At 48.4% G+C, this 21,036-nt stretch overlaps 1 protein-coding gene across 2 annotated transcripts in view; it reads left to right on the top strand.

Annotated features, from left to right (window-relative positions):
- Positions 1-3,736: 3,736 nt before the first annotated feature.
- ACSS2 (acyl-CoA synthetase short chain family member 2) overlaps positions 3,737-21,036 on the top strand; it is a 31,193-nt gene continuing 13,893 nt past the window's right edge. The window contains exons 1-3 of one of the 2 annotated variants that reach the window (XM_062505035.1): positions 3,737-3,860; positions 4,073-4,268; positions 20,861-20,952. In XM_062505035.1, coding sequence (XP_062361019.1) covers positions 3,737-3,860; positions 4,073-4,268; positions 20,861-20,952 — 412 coding nt within the window. The remainder of the gene's footprint in view (positions 3,861-4,072; positions 4,269-20,860; positions 20,953-21,036) is intronic. The other variant, XM_062505036.1, reaches the window with a different exon arrangement.

The following is a 21,036-nucleotide window of genomic DNA, read 5'->3' as shown; positions in this document are numbered from 1 at the left end:
CCACCACAGCTGCTGAGCAGCTGTGGATGCTGCTCTAGAGAGGCTGTTTCCAGAGTGTCCCAAGTTTCCAGAGTATCCCAAGCACAGTGTGAGGAAGACACCACATATCTTGGCCAGTATCTTTTCTTTGACCCTCTGAGTCTCTTCAAGAGACATTAATATACATTAACATATACACTTTAAGTACTTTTACTCCTTCACAGGAAGAGGCAATAAAGGGCCTAAAATGAAGCTGATTTTCCAGCACTGCCTGGTGAGTTAGGAGAGCTGGGAGCCAAGCTTGGAGCAAAACCTGCAGCATCCAGCTCCATCACACACCAGCTCCCAGGGCAGGAGCCCAGCTGGATGCAAACTGCCCTGGGGTGGAGGAGCTGGAGCAGCAAAACATGGTCACACAGCAGGAGCCCCTTTCCTAGATCTTGTAAAATCACCAAGGGAAGCCTGGACATATCAACAAAGTGTTCAAGGCCAGGTTGGACTTGGAACAACTTGGCCTAGTGGAAGGTGTCCCTGCACATGGCAGGGGGTTGGAATGAGATGAGCTTTAAGTTCCCTTCCAACCCAAATGATTCCATGGTTCTGTGGTTTTTCAGCTGAGAGGCACTGAAATGAAAATGTGAGGAGGGCTGTGATTGTGCCATGGGGGTCTGAGTGATGGCACCACCTCTGTGGTTCACAATCCTGTACGCAGCTGCTTGGAGAGTTACTGAAGAGGAGAGAGAATACAATAGAGGCTGAGAATACAAAAGAGGAGAGAGAATACAAAAGAGGAGAGAAAACAATAGGAGGCAATTCAGAATTTTCTGCTTTGCAGGTACTTTCTGAGAGGAGATGCACCCTCTCCCCATCAGGCAGCTTCCTGGGCCAGAGCTGCAGCATAAGAACAAAATTCCTTGGCTGCAGCAGCCCAAGCTGGACAATGTTGGATGAAGGACAGCTGTGGGGCTGGTGGGACATAGTGCTGCCCCAGCCTCATGGCTTGGAATGCCCCACACACACAGGCAACAGCTGCTGGACAGAAATCATGCTGTCACTGAGGCTGGTGGGGAATTTCAGCTGGCCAGATCATTGAAAGCAAAAGGAAAGTGAGAAGGGAAGCAGAGAGCACCTCCCAGGTGCACCTGCAAACCACCTCTTCACTGACTCTGGGACACTGTCCTGTGACAAGGAGAGTGACAAAGCCCTTTCCCAGCAGTGGGGTAAATGACAGCTCCCCCTTCCTGGCACTTAGGGCGACAGAGGGTTTGTTAGAGAGCTGCTGGTAAATGCAAAATCCCTGGGACGCAGGCTGCTGGAACCGAAGGTGGCAGCTTGTAACAGAAAATTGCCAGCTCGAGGTGGGTTGTGAAGGACATTAGAAGCACTGTGTTTGTCCTACTTCTCAGGAGAAGATCAATGTGGTTTCCAGCTGGGGTTAAATGATGTGCCAAGCATACCCAGAAACTCATGGAGCTGTGCCCAGACCATGGATCCAAGGGGAGTGCTGGAGTGCAGTTGCTATAGCTCCTGAGTAGCTTCAAAAATACCCCTTTCTGAGACCCCAGGCTGCAGAGCCAAACTGACTTTTTCTTTAAAAAAACACCCCACCTTTTGTAATAGGGAACTTGGGAGATAATGGTACTGCTGACTGGTCAAGGGAAATTTCTTGCAGTATTCGGCTGTAGGATACTGTATGGACCATACTGCTGTATGGTCCCAGGCTGAAAGTCCAAAAAGGAATGGGCTAAAACTGGACATCTGGATGGATTTGACTTGTGCTGGAGACTTCACCTTCATCCATGTGATAGAGATCGAGACCCTGCACACTGATCTTCCTGTGATTATTTTTAAATTTGTTGTTGTTGTTGTAATTAAAAACAATGAAATTAATAATATGAGGCCACATTGTAGCTTTCCAGGACAGGGATTTTGTAGCACGTGGCTGAGGAAGCTTTGTTACATGGGCTACAGCATGGTGTGAGGATGGCTGACAGATTTGGGATGTAAATCCTGCTGAGCTCATGTATGTAGTAGAGTATCTCTGGAGTGATACTGTCCATAGGACACAGCCCATAGAGGGAGGTATCACCTGAACTACTCCTGGATTTCACCTTGGACTAAACCAGCTGTGTCCTTCTAAATGGGGTCACAGAAGAATCTTTGCCCAGAAGCAGCGTGGGCAGGCAGCAAACTGTCACCAGAACAGGGAGCTGCAGCACAGCTGTGCTCTTCAAAACTAGGGAACATCCTTAATCAAAAATACACACCAGCACTGCTGCTTTTGCCTGTAGAACTTTTTCTGGCCTCTTTGCTGATGAGAACATTGCTTGGAATGGTAGACAATGCTCACCAGTCCACAGGTTTGTGTCTCCTCCAGTCTACAGCAGGGCAACACTCCCAAGGAGTGCACAAAAGCGTGGAAAACCAAAGGATACCAGAGTAGGCTGTACCTGCTCACTGACACTGTGCCAATTTCAAGTTTATGGACTTTAATCTTTTGAGTGCTCATTGGCCCTGGCCCAAGCCAGCAAAAAATTCCTAGGGCAGGTGGCTGCCTGGGCACAGCAGTGCTTTGCTCCAAGGGGTGCTATTGCCCAGTGAAAAAAAAGGGAATTTGAGGTTTTGACAGCCTGCCTAAGAAATATCTTCTTGGCAGACCATGTCATACAGACAGGCAATGCTGTTGGGGCAGTTGGGCTCAGTACAGGGAATGTTAAGGACTGGGATGACAAGGGGTCTGCGGCAGGAGGTACAACCACAGGCAACTCCTGCTCTGAGACCAGACTCTTGGAATGATATTGGTCCTTGGGACACCCCAGCTCCAGCCCCCTACTCCAATGGGCACGGCTACTCAGGGGCTTATCTTGTTGAATTTTGTCTAAGGACTGTGACCCTGCTCCTACTCTGGGCTTCTGTTACAGAATTTGACTGTCTTCTTGGTGGAAAAAGTGGAAAAAATTGTTTAATTTCTCACTACATCGAAAGATCTGTACAAAGTTTTTGCAGGAGGAAAGTGCTCAGTGAACTGCCACAGCTCACTGTGCACACACAGCTGAGCGGAGGGGAAGCGGAGGGGTCACGGATCCAAAGGAAAGTTGCTTTCCACAAAAAGGCAAAAGGGACAAGGCACTGAGTGTGGCCATTCCCGCTGGCTTGCACTGGGGACGGTGAAGCAGGATATTACAGATAGTGCCTTGGGCTGCTCCCTCTGCCTGGCACGGGGGGACAGGGGCCATGAGCTGACAAGGGACACCTCTGACAGCGGGACATGGCTGACAGGAGGACACCACTGACACAGGGCCACGCGTGACAGCGACCACCACTGGGGAGGGACACACTACTGACAGAGGGGACACACAGCCTAGGGTACATGGCTGCAGGGTGACTTGACTGACGGCGGTCATCACCGACACGGGGCACATCACTCACAGGGCGTCACCGCCGGCACGGGACAGCACTGAAACAAGGAGACGGCTGACAGAGGGACACCGTCGACAGAAAGGGCAAGGCAAACAAGAAGACAGCGGCGATACGTGAGGGTCACACCACGGACACCGGCGCACCAGGGGCACAGCGACAGCAGCACCACCCGGGGCGCTGGGCCGGGCCCGTACCCGCTCTGGAACATGGCCGCCGCCCCGCCCCGCCCCGCTCCGCCGTGAGGGCGGGCCGGGCCCGCCGTGCCCGCCCCCGGCTCGGCGCGGCGGCGGAGCGGGGCTGCACGGCCCCCGCCCGCGCACAGCCCCGGTGCCTCGCCATGGTGCTGCCGGGGGAGCAGGCCGGGCTCTACCGGCCGCGGCCGGAGCTGCTGCCCGCGGCTCACATCCCGTCGCTGCCCCACTACCAGCGCCTGTACCAGCGCTCCGTGGAGGAGCCGCACGGTGAGCGGGGCCGCGCGGGGCGGGCGCGGCGGGGCCGCGGCTCCCCGGGCCCTGCGGGGGCTGTGGGGAGCGCGGGGAGCCCTCCGCCACCCCCCGCGTGTGGGGTGTTCTGCGGGAGCCCCTCGTGTCCCCACCGATGTTACTTGCTTCGTCCCCGTTTCCCTCATCCCCTGTTTCCTGCTCGCGGGCTCCGGCGCCCGTTGCCTTTGCAGAATTCTGGGGGGACATCGCTAAAGAGTTCTACTGGAAGCGTCAGCACACGGGACCCTTCCTGAAGTACAACTTCGACGTGACCAAGGGGAAGATCTTCATCGAGTGGATGAAAGGAGCGACCACCAACATCTGCTACAACCTCTTAGACAGAAATGTCCACGAGAAGAAGCTTGGGGACAAAGTTGCTTTTTACTGGTAAGTTTCTGTTTTTTAGTGGCGGAGAGGATGTGTAGATAGCACCCTCAAGTATGCGTGCAGCGTCAGTTTCGAATGAGGTGAAGGAAAACCATAAAACCTGAGAGGAGCTAATCCTTAGATGGGTTCAGCACGTGTTTGTTTGCAGTGTCCTTGGGAAGAGCTTTGCCGGGAAGCTTCTCTGCCCTTCCTAGGATGCACTGAAGTGCCCGGCATAGCAGTGGGGAGCACCTGACTTCTGCTTCTGCAGTTGTACCTGAGCGGTCAGACGGGCGTGAGGCAGGTGCCACAACTCCCTGCTGGAGGAGGTAGATGTGGATAGAAGCACGGGATGGGGAGCAGCCAACTTCCGACAGCTAAAAGCTAATAAACCCTATTATCTGCCGTGTTTATGTTTTGTGGGTCTGGCAAGTTTCCACTCCTGTGGCAGAAAGGTTCTCCCAATACCTGAGTTTATATGTGGATTCCTTGCACTTGCACGTAAGACGCTTTCACAAAGACTGGCTTCTCTACCTTTGGGAAGAAAAGTGACTTCCAGCCCTATCTGAAGTATGTTTCTGGTTTTTTACCACAGTAGTTATTAGTGTTAAAATCTGTGTAAAACTTAATTTTCATATCCATGCAAAATAGGTTTCACTTGTGATGTCCAAGCTCCAGAAGTAATGTGCTCCTGCTGAAATAGCTCAGCTGGCAGCATAGCTGTGTCCTCAGAAAGAGCTGTGCCTGCCTCTCCTGTGCATTTTGCTGTTTCCCTTGAGCTTGTATTCATCCAACCTGGCTGTGAGTGTATGTGGCAGGGCAGAAGCACAATTAAATGTACCCTATGGTAGGCATGCAATAACTCATTGGGATATGGTGAGTCCCTTGAGCAGAGCAGAGGGAGAAATCTTACTGTCATTGCAATAAAAATATCAGATACTCTAAGTGATTTATTGTGAAGCTGAAGGTCCCCCTGAGTCACCTGGTGTAAAGTTGACTGGGGAGCCACCCTGCTGCTGAAAGGAACACGATTATACCAATGTGGCTCTGGCTGTGGCTGTAAATTTGGCTTCATAGAGTTTCTATCTATAGCCCTTCTGCTTCAGTGAAAGAATTTCACACACTGCCTAGTAGATAACCATATTGATAAAGCACAGGTGAAATGCTGCAAAGTGTTTACTTCTCTGCTAGTTAAATAGATTCTCTGTCTCACTCTGATGTAAAACGACTGCAGCTTCTGAATGAAAACTTCCTTGTAAACTCCTGCAGGTAAAGGTATGCGAGCAAACAAGGCCATTTGGCAGCCAGTGCTGGGTTTGTTGAGGGACTGGGTTCTTTGTGCACGTAAATCTTTGTGTGACATTGAGGCAGCCACCCACAGTTTCATTTGGGCTTGGTGAACATTTTTCTGGTTGGTTATTCTGGCAGCCTTTGTGGGGGTATTTGTGATGCTGAGAAAAGCTTGGGGTGGATATGAAAATGGTGGGTGGCTGTCAGTCGTGGTTTTCACAGTGATAAAAAATAAAGTCTCTCTTCCTCCTTAGCAGAGAGTTTCCCCTGACTGTTTTGGGACAAGCTCTCCTAGCGTGGCTCTGTCACAGGTGAGCAGGCACTGTAGTGTGGAGCTGTCAGCTAGGAGTACCAGTGGGAGCAGTGGAAGAAGCACACTGTGACAAACCTGTGACGCTGAGGAATTGGGAAAGAGGGTTGCAACTCATAAAGCTACTCCTTTCTGGGCATGTGGTTTCCTTCAAAACAAAGCAATAATTAATTGCTCTCATCTTGTCCTCTCACATTTTGTGTTGAACACTCTGGGATGAGTCTGGCTCCCTAAAACACTTGGGACTTGTCATACTGTATGAAGCGTTGAAAAAGAAATTAAAACCTCTGAAAGGTGAAGCGGTTTTGTTTACTTTTAAACACCTGAGCCACTGGTTTTTGCCTAACAAAGTCTGTAGTCTGCTAGATGGCAAAGGTGCTGAACTTATACCAAGGTTTGGTTGACTGCCCAGCTCTGGGAGCTCTGAAAAGATACAGTACCATGGTCTGTGCTTTCAGAGAGGAGGAAATAGCGAAAAATTGAATAATGTTTGGAGCCATTGCTGCGTGTCTCTGAGAAGTGATGTGTCCTGACAAAACTCAGAGCTGCTGGCTGTGGCTGTCTGCAGTCTTGCATAGATGGGAAGGAGCAATCAGCTCCTCTGGGTTTGTTAGGGCCAAGCTGCACTAAAGGGTCCTGTACTACCAGCAGTCCAGGACTGCCCAGATTAGCTCCACTCAGAGGGTCTAATCCCAAGCCACATGGAATTGCATTTTCAGCACAAAGGGCAGTACATGGGATTTCCTAATGCTGCAGAACTTGTACATAGGTGACGTTTGCTGTCATGGTGTTGTCCTCACAGTGCTGTTAGGACTGTGTAGTTCAAAATGGCCATCTAGAGTTGGATTTTTGGCCATCCTGATGGATTTTTCTCTGTTGCCTGCTTCACTAGGATATCTCAGACTGCTTGCGAACCTTACAAATATTTCTGATTTCACTGCTTCTGATTCCTCTTTCTCTGCTTGGTATTGCTGATGTGGACTAAAAAAAAAGGAACAGAAGCTCCAGGAAATGCTTCTGATAAAGTGCTGCTCTTGAAAGTCAAATCCCTTTCCTAATGGTGTGCCAAGGCTGAGGTCAATAACAGTGGTTGCTGTGCAGGTGTGTACCTGGGGTGACTCTTGTGGGCATGGCAGGGGAAATGGACTGGACCAGCTATTGGGACATTAAGGGGACTTGCAGCAGCGCTGAGGGCTTTGTGAGGGGTGGTTAATTAGGGCAGGAGAACAGTATTTCACCCTGCTGTAGACATGCCAAGTCATTTGGACAGCCCTTAGTTCTGTGCTGAAGTGTCTGTTAATGATGTCATATAAACTTTAGCCTGGGCAGCCTGTGGAGGTAAAAATATAACCATGTGGGAATTAAAAAAAACCCACCACCTATTGCAAAACTCTCTAATTAGACCCTGGGCTGTGAAAGTATTTGGATGAGGCCTGTTCTATGTGTAACCTGTGCCTCTGTTTCTCAAACCAGTTACCCCAGCTGCAGTGCTGGTAATGCCTGGTGGGACCAGGGGCAGGAGGTTTTTAGAGCTCCTCTGGCCAGGAAGATGAGGCTTAGCTGGTGCTTCTGGCTTCTGCCATCTCTGGGAGAGTGTACTCATCTTCTGCTTTTTTGTATTGGCATATAACATTGCACATCTAGGAAAGAGCAATAAAGATAGGAAAGGCTGCCAGAGCTTATTGGAACTTTGTTTAACAAAATAATAAGTGGCTATGGTTCCTCTTCTGGGCCTAGAACAAACAGGACATGCAAATATAAAATTAGGAGGTGTGGTTTGTTTGGTTTGGGTTTCTTTATATGATTTGACTTGAAAATGTAATCATGGATTTAGGGCTTTGTAGCCTTGAGGTTTCTTCCAATAAAACTTTCTATAAGAAAAAGCCAAACAACTATGAGGGCATGTTAAAAAAAAAAAAATAAAAGATACAAACCAGCCTCACACATCTGTCATGTGCACAGATCTGTGGCAGAGGATGCTGGCTGTTAACATCCAGCCTTTCCAAGTGCTTAGTTGGAGTCAGCTTCTGCATGATGCAGTTGGCTCTGCTGCTACCACTGGCTTCAGGATTTTGGAGCATCCTGTGTCAAACTGACCATGCAGTTCTTTGGTAACTTCCTGGATGACTTGTTATCCTTCCAATGATGCAGCCTCTTCTGGTGAGGAGAGCACATCTCGAAATCACAGTTTGTTTAAAGAACAAAATTCACCACTGGGGAGGTTGCTTTTACTGATCCATGTTTGCAAGTGTGTGCATGTTTGGTTCATGCCCACAGAACTATCCAGGCTCAGCACAGCTCCTTTCCTGATGGGGATTCTCCATGGGAAAAGGGGTGGCCCCCCTCAGCCCTTTCTGAGGTGCCTTCTCAACAATCTGTGTCATCTCCCTGTTGTGTGTGCAGAGGGATAGATTGCTGGTTTTGGCAGATATTAATTCTTTTGGAAGCACTGCTGAAACTGTACAATGCTCTGCTTCTGGAAATGAGGCACATTATGTGCCCCGAAAATAGGTAATAAATTCCATTGGATGTATTAGTATTTTATGAAGCTGTAAGTCTTGTACCTTCTTCAAGGGCAATGATAGCTGTAGATTCCATCACATAAAGCATAGCTCTTTTCTGGTGGGCTTTGTGAAATCTGCCAGTGTGGGAGAGGGTGACAAAACTGGGAGTTTCAGACAGCATTTTTCATCCCTCCAAAGGGGAATATCCCTGTGTCCTGGGGTTGCCTGAGCTGCATGGGTAGTGCAGGAGTGGGGGTGGGGGGAACATCAATAGAAACACGGTATTTAAACAGAGAGTGTGGGGAGTAGTGTAGTAGCTCAGGCATGCCTAAGTCATGTGCTTTCCTGGCTTCTTTGAAAATTTTCCTTTCCCAGTTCTGGGCAGTCACCAAGCAGTGTGGTTAGTGCTATGTGGTAGTGCAAGCCGTTGTATTTGGACACTCATCTGTTAGTACAGGCTGGGACACGAGGGACTCATAGCTTCTCCTTGGGTGTAGCTCCCTGATTTTTCTCCATAGGTGGATGGAGTCTCTATCTTTGGCTGTGGGCTGTTTTGGAGCAAGGTCATGATGGGTTTAAAATTAACTGATTTCATGTAACTGGTCTGAATTCCCTGCTGCAGGTTCCAGATAAGATACAAAGATGGCAGGGCAGCATGGTGATGCCTGCTTACGGATTTGATGTTGTCAGTTTGGCCTGAGGGGCTGGAAAACACGGGGGTCATGGTCTAAAACTTGTTACCAAGGGCTCCTATGTGTGTGTGCCGAGACTCATTTTTTCCTGTCGTATCTTGAGGTTCTTCTGTCCCAAGTGTTTCTGTTGTACTCATCTGCTGCATCCTCCATCCTGTTAATTACTAGTGAAATCTCCAAGGTAGTTCCTAGGTGACTGGTTGTGCCCAAGGGATGAAATAAATATCTTGAGAACAAGCTGCCTCCTTCAGGCTTGTGCGGGATGTGCTTTCCTGGATGCTGTGAGTCAGCAGATTGAGCACTGTGGTACTCAGGCACTTGGCATGCTCAGAGCCATTGGAAGTTGTTTTTCCATTCCAAGGACTGACTTGAAAGCAGAACTTGACTCATCCCTGTCAGATACACTTGCTGGTTTGCAGAGCGATGCTGGGAAGGGTGATCAGTTTGATGTTTTGGAGATCTCAAGCTCCATTCCTACTCTGCAGGCCCTCTTCCATCCCGGGATGCCAGGCAGGGAGCTGGCAAGTGCTCTCAGCTTTGTGCTATTCTGCTCTGCAGTGCAAGGAAGGAAAGGGACAGGTATTAAAGGTTGGTGACCACTTGATTACTTAGTGACTGTGGTCTCCTGTGGTTTTGTACATTCAGAAGCACCCCTGGACTTGTGCCTCCACGGGAGGGCATTCCACATTGTTGAAGATTTTCTCTGGAAGTATTTTTTACTGAGCTCAAATAACATGTAACTCTGCTATCCTGCTCCTGGAGACAGAGTGGAATTTTTCTTCTCTATTAGGTCATATCTGTTAAAAGAGAAGGCATTCAGGTAGCACCTGGGTGGTTGCTCTGTGGAAGAGCAGTGAGAACAGGGTTGTTCACCCTCTCCTGCCTGGGAGAGCAACTCAAGCTGCCTTGGATCAGGGGAGCAGCTTTCATATGAATTTTGTTGGATCTGTTTGTTTCCAGCCTTTTGCTCAGAAACCTTTGTTAGCTGCTACTGGCAGGGATACAACATCCATCCATATAAATACAAGGGAATATCCAGGAAGTATTGGACCAGATAAACAAGTGAGATGTCTGTAAATGCCCAGGATTAAATGGCATGTGCCCCAGATAGGAGCAGGAACTTGAATGTGGAATTGCAGAGCTGCTGGCCAGGGTACACTGGTGGCATTTCCAAAAGGCTGCAGTGCCAAGGGCTGGGAGGTTGCCAGTCCCCCTTTGCCCAGAGAAGGCAATGGAGAGGGTCCTGGGAACCAGTAAATGTGACTTGTATCCCTAGGGGTGCAGTGGAACAAGGTCACTGGGAGAGTTGTTGGAGCTGCTGGCAGAACTGCTGGAGCACAAGGCTGGTGGCACTGAGCACACAGGGATGGCTCTTTTCAGACCACTTTGGGAGGTTTCCCACTGAAAGTTGTTCAAGAAAGTAATTCAGGTGTGCCTGGAAGAACAGTGGTTTAGCCTTGCCCTTTGCTTCCTCACTTTCAGTGGGCACTGTTTAGGATCAGCAGCAGGACTGCCAAGGGCAGTGTTGAAACAGAATTGCTGATGGTGGCAGGCTCACATGCTCCAGAAACAGCATCTCCTACTGCTGTTGATCCTGGAGGCCAAACATCAGCCATGGTTCTGACCCAGCTTTGATTGGGTACTTTGGTTTCATCTAAGAGGCTTCTTGGCTGAGCTGCTGTGAACATAAGTGCAATCCTGCTGTGTAACTGACACCAGTGGCAGCTTTTATATTCTTGTTTAGTACTTTTTCCTCATCCTCCTTGTTGCTCTGACAGCTCTGTAGATTCAGCACAGGGATTTAATAACTTTTCATGAATTTCTGTTTATACCCCTACTGGAAAATGTTGGTTTATACCTGTGCAGTGCTGCCTTTCTGCATGGTTCTGGGGATGTGGTTGTTACATTAACTACATGGGGCCCTATGAGAGGTGGGTGTGCACAGACAATGGCACCTGGATTTTCTCATGTCTGTGAAACTTTTGTCTTGTTCTGCTGGCAGCTATTAGAGGCAACTGGATATGTTTTAAGAATACTTGGTTGCTTTAGGGAGGGGTACCATGGTTGTGCAGTGATGGCATACTGCAGATATTGGCTGGAGATTTGAAACTTGGCGATGGATAAACGGAGCTCATCGACAGAGAGGATGGTGAACTTCTGTATGGATTCAGGACACGGAAGATCAGAGCCTTCAGTTTGCTCATTGGACTAGAAAACCTGATTATTTGAGCCGTGTGAATGGCTTGTGTGTTCTCCCTTGGCACTCTGGTGTGAATGGAGCAACAGTGGACAAGGACTCCAGCTACACGTGGGTGAGACTTGCTCCAAGCAGGAGACGAAATGCTCGGGCTTTGCCAAAAGAGGTGTGAGTGGGTGCGTGTTCTAAGTGTGGCATTTTTCTGGTGGGTTGCTGCCCTTGCAGTACCTGGTGGACTCTCTGTGCCCAGAGCTCCTGGGCTGAAGTGTTGGTGACCAGTGGTTTCACAAGAGCTCTTCCCTCCCCCTTTTTGGAGCAGGGTTTCTGTTCTCTGTTTGCATTTCTGCGCATCACTTGGAAATGTTGAAATGAGGTGCGGTAAAAAATCTTGAGTGCTGGCAGTTTGCCATTAATTCATTTTCATAGATGCCACCTCCCTTCTTCGGGGGAATTCCTCAAGGAAGCTGAGGGCCTTCCTGTTTGCTTTGTCACACCTGGCTACCTGATAGTGCCCAGAGAAGCTGTGGCTGTCCCATCCCTGGGAACGGTCAAGGCCAGGTTGGACAGAACTTGTAGCAACCTGGTCTGTGCCCATGGAACCAGATTGTCTTTAAGGTCTCTTCCAACCCAGAACATTTGTTTTATGGATCATTCAGTGATGGCGAAGCATGTTTCCCGTTTCTTTTGCCACTGATCATCTTCTAAGAAATGTTCCCTAAATGACATTCCAGCAGGTGATACCTGGCCTTCACCTCTGGAAGTTTATGATGCACGAAATTGAAATGTCCACCAAAAAATCAGATTAAAAGCCTATTTTCCTACCATGCCCTTTATGGATATTGTTTGAGTCTCCATTGAAATTGCCTTGCCTGGCTTTATGTGTTTCTAGAAGCTCTTCAAAATTTGGCAAAATGTTCCCACCAGAGATGCAGCTATTTTCCAAAACAGGGCATTTCCCAGCTGCAGTTGGCTAGTTGATTATTTTACTTACAGAAGCTTCATCCAGGGTCTGTTCAACAGCCCAACTGTAAATTGTTTAAACAAGCAATCAGCTGTTTTGTACTGAATATAAGCCCTACTCCCACTGGACTGGTAAAAATAGTCAGTGCTCCTTTGAAAACATCACTGATGGTAAACATCTAAAATGTTTCCTCTCATGTCAAACCTCATGTTCTTCTGCAGCATTCAGTGGGTTTGGCTGTTTGAGATTACAAGTGCTGGCTGAGGGCAGCCAAACTCAGTGATGTGCTGGGCGGGTCTTGCACGTGACCTCTGTTGCAATGCTGTGTGGTTTTGTTTTAAAAAAGTAATTAAAATTTCCTTAAAAAAACCTCTCCCCTAAATAAAACATGCAAAAAACTGTTTATTTTCTCCCCTGGTTGTTCTCTTGTGTTTTAAAGTATGCTTCAGAAAGTAAGAGTTAATGTTTTTCCTCTTGACTTGATGGTTACTCAGCATCAAGCAAGTAGGAAAATCATGAAGCCACAGAGAGCAAATTCTCCTTGCTGGGCCCATCAGCACAGAGTGGCTTCTGACCCTGTCACCAAGGTATCTACATGTGGTTTGTATGACTCCTAAAATGACTTATCTTGTCAAATATGCCAGGGTGAGAGTACATTTCCTTGAAGAGGGATTTGCTGGCTGCTGTCGATCCTGTCTTCCCCGAAGCTGTTCCTCTGGAGTGTTCTGACTCTGAGGTGTGAGCACAGAGTGTACAAATCCCATGGTACAAATCCCGAGTTCACTTGCCCATGTTGGCTGATGAAGGCAGCAGTTGAAGGTGGGAGGTGTTAATTCCTTTAGAGATGTCTGAGCATCTCACTGCCTAAAGAAAGGGGCTTGAAGTAGATTTTAGGGCATAGCCTGGCGTGAGTGGGATAATGGGGGGAATTTGGCAGGTTGATAAATAGAGAGGTTTTGGAGCAGTATCCATCTCCAGCTGGGCTCTGTGGTGTAGATATGGCAGAGTATTCAGTAGTTGGGCTGCGCAAGATAAATATTATTTCTTTAGATGCCTCTGGTATTTGTTCAGCTTCTGAAAGGCTGCAGATACGAAGAGTAGCTGGGGATGTATATAATGAGAAAGAAAGACAGAAAGATGGATGTGGTTTTCCTATGGGACAGTAACAACTGTGCAGGGTGTTGTGTTTCTTTTGTTTTGTCCATATAGCTGTTTTTAAAGGGGAGTAGAGGATTGATTCCTTGATCAAAGAGCAAATTATGACCCAGTATCCCTGTAGAAATAAGCTCTATTTTGGCTGTTCTGTAAAATACATAGTTGACTGTGTTGGAGTCAGTTGGGCTGGAGGGGATGGGGCTGGGGCTGAACACAGAACATTGTGCCCTGCAGAGCACAGGGCTCCTGCTTTGGCACAGCTGGTTTGGGTTTCTTAACTGCAGTAAGAGTCCATCCATTCTAGATACATGGCTAAATAAGTTGGAGTGGTTTGGCTCAGAGATGGATTTGAGAGCAGAGCTCTGTTAGGCCCTATCTAAGTGTATGGGGGACACTGGAGGGGAAAATTCAGTTTTAAAACTCAATTTAAAAAAAATAATGCAGCAGTCAGTGTCAACTGTGTGGATTTAGGAAGTGATGGCATTAAACTGGTAAGATTCTCCTTTTCCCTGGGCTTTCTGTTCCCAGGTTTTTTCAGTGATTTTCTCTCAGTGCTGCCAAATATTTCTGAACACACTTGGAAAACATTTTCACCAGCCCCTCCCAAGCAGAGCTGTGTGATTACACAACTTCTTCTTTCTTGATCTGTGTTGTGATGCAAGGGGATTTAAGCTTGGTGATGGTGGGGTTGAGCTTTCTGGTAAACTTGCTGCTCAGGAAACCTCAGGCTTCCCAGAACTCCTTTGTGAATTTTACATTACTGTGGTGGGAGATGGTGACGTTAAGCATGGGCAGGGCTGGGCTGTCTGCCCTGTTATTATGAAATGTTCTCATGGAGGTTTTTTGCAGACCTGCTGCAGACCCATTTGCTTGTGCAAATAAGAGCATTTCCATATTGAACAATCCATGCAAATACCAGAATTTTTTTCTGATGAAAAGGTGTTTTTTCTGACTATCTTGCACAGCTGCTTTCCCCAAACTTCATGTTTCAGTGTAATCTATTTTCTCAAAAACAGATTTAAAAAGCTGTCTTCACTTGAATGCTGTTCCTCTCTCAGGTGGCGTAAGCAAGGCTGTGGCATAGGAAGAAATCCTGTTTGGTTTTTTTTTCCTGTTTTGGCTGCCATTGTTCCTGAGAAACCAAGGTATATCCAGGCAGACCCTTTTGAGGCAGCAGTTTTTGGGGCTGTCCTGAGAACAGGCGAGGCTAGGTGGTGGCAGGAGGTGAGTGAGCAGCTGTCACCACGGTGGCTGAGCACGCCCAGGGCCCTCGCTGCCCATGCGGCTCACACATGAGCACATTCCCCACATGGCAGGAGCCTGGCTGGCCCAGCTCTGCCTGGCATTTTGGCTGCTCTAATTCTGGATGTGGAATGGATCAGGGGGCCATGAGTCCTCCTGGCCACCCCTGGTGACCTTGCACATGAAGAGCTGTCACCACATCAGGAAAATTCCTTCCTTTACCTTTTCTTACCTCTGGGGACAGGCTGCTGGTGAAGCAGGAGCTGGAGATCTCTCATGCTGCATTTGGCTCCATGTTTAGGAGGGGTCTGGGGCTCTAGCTCATTTTAGGTTAAATGGCAGAGATGTTCTAGGGTGGACATTCCCACAGTTCTCTCTCTCCTCTACTGGGGTTACAGAATCACAGAATTAACTAGGTTAGGAAAGAGCTTTGAGATCATTGAGTCTCTCTGTGGTTCCCCACTGTGCAAGTTGTTCCTGTGACATGGCATCTTCTGATAAAGGCTTCTTTGCCTTTTATAGCACCTTTTCCAAACTGGGAATCCATGTTTTCTTAAGGGTGCTTTCCAGTAGGTAAAATGTGGAGCCTTTGTCCTGCATTAAGAAAAATTGCTCTGTGGGCTGCCATCACATCTCTGCCAGTCAGAAAATGAGACCTGGTAGCTTTGAGATGGTTTGCTCTGCTCTGAAAATTTACCTTTCAGGTGCCCTCTGCCTGTGCTTGGTAACTTTGGGTTGCTGCTTTTACTCAATTACAGAATGGTTTGGGGTTGGAAGGGACATTAAAGCTCATTTTATTCCACCTCTCTTCCATGGGCAGGGACACCTTCCACTGTCCCAGGCTGCTCCAAGCCCTGTCCAGCGTGGCCTTGGACACTTCCAGGGATCCAGCAACAGCCACAGCTTCTCAGCACAGAGAGCTGTGCCAGGGCCTCACAGGGAAGAATTTCTTCCTCATATCCAATCTAAACCTATTCTCTTTCAGTTTAAAGTCACTGTCGTTTACAAAAAGGTAGTGAGTGATGTGTTCACAGGCACTTAGAGGAGAAACTTAAATGATCTGCAGCCCCTTTGATCCTCAGTGGGAGCATTTCCAGAAATCAGAAAGGCTTTGGCTTTGTCCTTAGCTTGGTTTGGTCTGTGACTTTCTGTTTCTGACTGTGCAGATCTGCAGATGGTCTGGCAGATCTTGAAAACTTCTAGCACTTCACTTGCTTGGCTTCATTTCCTCCTTTTCTCCTGTACATCACCTTCTTAGTGGTGTCGTAGCCCTTGTAAACCACAATTATCATCCTTAATTCCTTTGAGAACTGTAATTGCCACTGATGCAACCGTGCTTCCTGCTGCTCTGTGCCAATGCTGGGGTGGCTTTGCTTAGGGAGTTGCAGTCATCTGTTACTCAAATAAGTGATGCAAATAATTTATTTAGAAATGTGGTGGAAGGGAAGCAAACAGTGTTGGTGATTTGCTTTCAGTTCAGCTTTGCTTGGTCTCTTTGGGTGCTCTGAGAAGTGTGTATCCTCATGGCCATTGAATTCCTGTCCCTCCCTGGTGTTTGTCACCCTACAGATGAGATGTCAGCTCTCAGCTCTCTTGGTTAGGTGGTGAGTGGGTGAAGCAGACCATGCTTTGGAACAGCCTGTAGTCATCCCCGGTGCTTGGCAGAGCACAGTAACTTTTTAACCTGCTGTGGTGCAAATACCCAGGAGAGCATCTGGGCACAGTGTCCCTCTCCCACACTGCTGCTCTGCATCCCTGACTGCTTCACAGGGTCAGTGCTTGAGCTAATGGGGCTCTGCAGAAATGCTTGCCTGCTCCTACAGACCACCCTCCCTACTACACTGTGTATGTACAGCAGTAAATTGTTCACCTGCATGGTGGCTCTAGGAGAGAGGCTTAACCTTGATTTACTACCTGGGCATCAGATGAAACAGCTCTGTGGCTCTGCACCACCAAGGTCAAGCTCCCAGCTGAGCAGGCAGTCTGTGAGACCCCTGTAAGTGTGGCAGTGTCACAGAGGTGACAAGTCTTCAGCTTTCCTACCTGGTGTTTTTTTTCTTCTCCTGCCCATGTGACTTCTCCGTGCAATTGTTCCTTGCTTGGATGCTGGCAGGGACTGTGCCATGGGGCTTTGCGAGTGTCACGGTGTGTGCTCTGAAGTGGGTAGCCCCTTATTTTAGCTGCTGACAGAAGGGAGTAGGAGGGTAAGAGCTCTTCAGAGCCTGGACTTCCTTTCATATGTTGACAGGAATCTGTTTTGAGCAGGGCTGGGCACTTCTGTCCTGCACACTGCAGTGGTGGTGGTCCCTGATGTCCTTGGGGTGTCTGGCCCTGGCAAGAATTGGCTGCAGGCAGATACAAAACTCTCCTCTTTGCAGGAAGCCTGACTTCTTCAAGAAATCACAGTTTCTAGAAGACTGGCCTCAGAGGGCCTCCAGTTGTGCATCTGTGTGTTTAGTTGAAGAACTTGAATTTACTGAGTCAATGGGTGGTTCAGTAGAGATCTTAGAAATAGAATGGGTTGGGTTGGAAGGGACCTTAGAGGTCACCTAGATCTACTCCCTGCCTGGGCAGGGACACCTTCCACTAGCCCAGGTTGCTCCTGGGCTCCTGCAGCCCTGTCCATCCTGGCTTTAGACACTTCCAGGGATCCAGGGGCAGCCACAGCTTCTCTGGGCACCCTGTGCCAGGGCCTGCCCACCCTCACAGGGAAGAATTTCTTCCGTATGCATTCCATATGGCCAAACTTGCCTTTCTCCAGCTGAGCATTCACACAACATGCAATATGTAAAACACAGGCTTCTCAAGTGCTAAAAATCTCCAGTGCATTCCTGCCATGAGCCAGATGATACTGTAAAATTTTGGATTACAGTTGTTAAATGTAGGACTTGGTTTGAAGGTGAAGAAACATCAGACGTGCTATATGTCACCATGTATTTCATCTAATGATGTATCTGGCATGTTTGGGGTGCTGAGAATTGGATTTTCCTTTCAGAAGAAGCCTTGCTGTTAAAGCACAGAGATTACACATGAGCAATCACAGCAGTGCTGCTGCCAACTATTTTCACCATTAGATCTTAAAATATGTGTACTTGGGCATTGTTGGATTTGGTGGGGTTAGAACTGCAGAGGTGAGTTTTGCAGTGCTGTTTTCAGAAGGGTGAGGCTTATTTTCACAGTTTTATTTCTTTTCAGTTGAACTTGGACAAGGGAACCCATGTGAGATGCTCAGGGCTGGCAGCTTTTGCTTATGTCAGATGGGCACCGTTGGGAAAATGCTGCTGGCAGAATTTAGATGCCACGAGTTTACAGGCTTGGTTTTGATGCAGAGAGTACTCAATAGCATGCAAGTGGGCATTTATTTAAATGCCCTGTCTAAAATCCATCATTCACTGGGCTTTTGTGCCAGAGCAGAGGCCCGAGCAGTCTGAATGCTGCTGTAGCATGCTGAGTACAGCTGTGGGCACTCTAGACTATTTTCAGAGGCAGGGAGACAAAGCAATTGCCTGCTCTTGGGAGACTGCTTGAGGCCTTGGCTGGGGATGCATTGAAAGGAGGTATCTTGTCCTGTAGAAACAAGGACATGATTTGTCTCCCATTGAACAAAAGGTCTTCTTAAAATCTGAAGCCTGAGGTTTGCCCTGCTGGTGATAGGGGAGCTGTTTTGCAGTCACGCAAATGTATGGAAAGGACTTCGAAAAATATCCTTGCCCAAATTTTAACTTCTTTTTGACTCTGTGCTTTTCCTGCAGTGCCTTACGTAAGAGGCCTTGGTTCTGGCCTTCAGGACAAGCCTGGGTACATTCCTTGGCCTGACTGTCCCTCTGAAATCCTGCCAAGGAGGAGGACCTGGTGTATTTGAGATGTGCCTCTCATGTGCAGGGAGAGCAGGAATGTCCAAGCTGTTCCTTGTGCCAGGTGGCTCAGGGCAGGTCTGTGTCCATCATGGGCTCCGTGTGCAGGGCTGTTCCCCTGAGAACCCACTGCTTGGATGACCTGGCTGCCTCTCCCCTTGGCTGCTTAGCCCCCAGATGGCACGCAGGACCCTGGGCTAATCTTTCCTCCTAATGTGTTCCTCTCTTAGTAAAGGCTGTAATTAGATCCTTTGCTGGGCCAGAGCACCGACAAAGAGACATCCTTCCTCCCTGCCCTGTTTTTTGACCTGGGGGCTGGCTTGGACAGGGCCTGCCTGTGGTGCCCAGCAGACCCCAATGACCTTCAGGTGAGGGTTTAGTGGGCTGGGATGCTCCAGCTTGCATTTAGAAGCATTATAATTGTCTTTTAAGAGCTATTCCATAGTAAAACTCATGGCCAAGGGGAGAGCTGCACACACAGTGATCCTGCTTGTCTGGGCACAAGCAGGTTTGCACAGCACCAGCCTTGATGTAGGTGCACAAAGGAAAACCTGGATGGTGAGGGAAGGCACTCAGTGTGCAGCCAGACACAGCAGAAGCAGATGCTGTTCCTGTGAGCCAGATCAGTTACAGCTGCTCAGCCCGGCACTGGAATCATCAGCTCTTGCATCTTTGACCTCAGGTAACAGAATGATAAAGGAAACTGATTTCCTGGTCTCCCTTTCCTAGCTGAGAGTCCTGCTGTAAGGTACCTTGACTAATGGTTTCACATGTCATTTAGCTCAAAGTGATGCTTCTGGCTGTGATAGGTAAAAGAGAGGAAAATGCTGAGATGTCAAGGCTGAACCTTTGGCACTGGTTCACGTTCCCATGCTTCACTTTAAGCTTTGTATTCTTGTGTCTCTCTCCTTTCCACTTAGAAGGGGCCAAACCAAATATCAAACAGGGAATCACCCTTCCAGCAGCCAGTGATGGGAAGATTCCCTGTCCTGTGTCAGTGCAGATATCCATGGTCCCAATTGCTGCAGAGCACTGTGGAAGCCAGGAGTGTAACTGAATATCAAGAGGGATAAGGCAAGTGTGTAAACAGCAGGTCCACAAATGATGATCTGGGTGTATCCACCAGTTTTGGAACCCCTGTTCTACATAGGGCAGGAGCAGAACTTCTCTCAGTGAGGCTCTCCTGTCTCTTGTGGTTTCTCCTCCAGGACTATCTGCCATTGGAGCATGTAGTCACTGTTGTGCTGGCACGGAATAGCATGATTTACGGAGTTACTTGGGAAATTAGGGTGTTGCTTTATGCATTTCTGCATCCCAGAAGCCTTCCTGCTAGTTGTGTTGCTGGGGGAAGTGGTTGGTTTTTGCTACAATTCTGTACTTAGGTTTGGAGTGCTGTGTTTGATGTGTTGAAGTGAAGTTTCTGTTTCAGAACTAGGCAGAGTCTGGCTGCAATCGTGAGGGAGCACATGGCATGGAGGTGCTTCCTGGCCTCTCCCCAGCACCAGTGGTGCTTTTCATTTGGCTGCATGCACTAAGGGGTCGCTTTTCCAGAAGCACTGGCAGCTGAGAGTGATGTGATACCCCTATTCATCATGGATCACTGGAGTTTCTGTGCTGGCTACCTTGGAGAGACCTGGAAAAGTGTCTCTGTCCTTCCAGAGTGTAGGAGACTGCTGCTTCTCCACTGTGAAGTCATGTCAGATTCTTTATGAATCTCCTGATATTTTGGGAGTGCTACCTCATTTGTATGGCTGAAGTGTTGAGTCACATTAAAATTAGCTGGTTTTTACTTCAGTAGGAAGCCATTTCCCTGGGGATGTGACATTCTTGTCCCTTGGCTCTCCTTCCCATCAGAGTCTGGGCTGCAGGAGACTGGAGTTTGTTCACAGAGGAGTACAGGGAGAATAAAGTAGACCAGGCATGACACTGAACAAACATACATGGGTGTATTTATATATGCCCTTGGAAAACAAGACAGGCCTTGGCATCCCATCACAGCCCATCAGATGTCAGGTATTTGGGGGCTGGGTGTTGGCCCGTGTTTAATGCAGAGATACCTGCAGGCGTGAGCACCCAGGAGTGAGGGAACCATACCATAAATCCCAGAGGGCTCCTGAGCCTGTGCACTCTTAGCTCTGGTTCTGTTGGACTCTTCTTGCCTCTCTGAAAGCACCAGTATTTCCATTTCACACATGCAATTGCTTTCAGTAGTGATCTACACAGGACTGGGCACTTTGGACTAAATTTTCCTACTATTGGAGAACCTCAGTCCAGATTTAGATTTCTGGAGTTTGGTTACTCTGTGCTCAGAAGGGCAGGTGAGGACATATTTGTTGGCCAGAGCAGTTTTCAGTGTCACTCTTGCCTTGTACTGCTGCAGAGTAACAAAGATTATCTTGCTTTTCCAGGGAAGGGAATGAACCTGGGGATTCCATGAAAATCACCTACCGTGAGCTGCTGCACAAAGTCTGCCAGTTTGCCAACATCCTCCGCAGCCAAGGTACACAGCTGGGGCAACAGGAGCACTGGATACTGGGAAGGCATTTGGCCACGGGTTTGGAGATTGGGGTCACTGTTTGTGTGG

This window comes from Cinclus cinclus, chromosome 18, assembly GCF_963662255.1.
Source record: "Cinclus cinclus chromosome 18, bCinCin1.1, whole genome shotgun sequence".
NCBI classification, from domain to species: Eukaryota; Metazoa; Chordata; class Aves; order Passeriformes; family Cinclidae; genus Cinclus; species Cinclus cinclus.
Note: the sequence above shows the minus strand (reverse complement) of the source record. Positions and strands in the feature narration are given on the sequence as shown.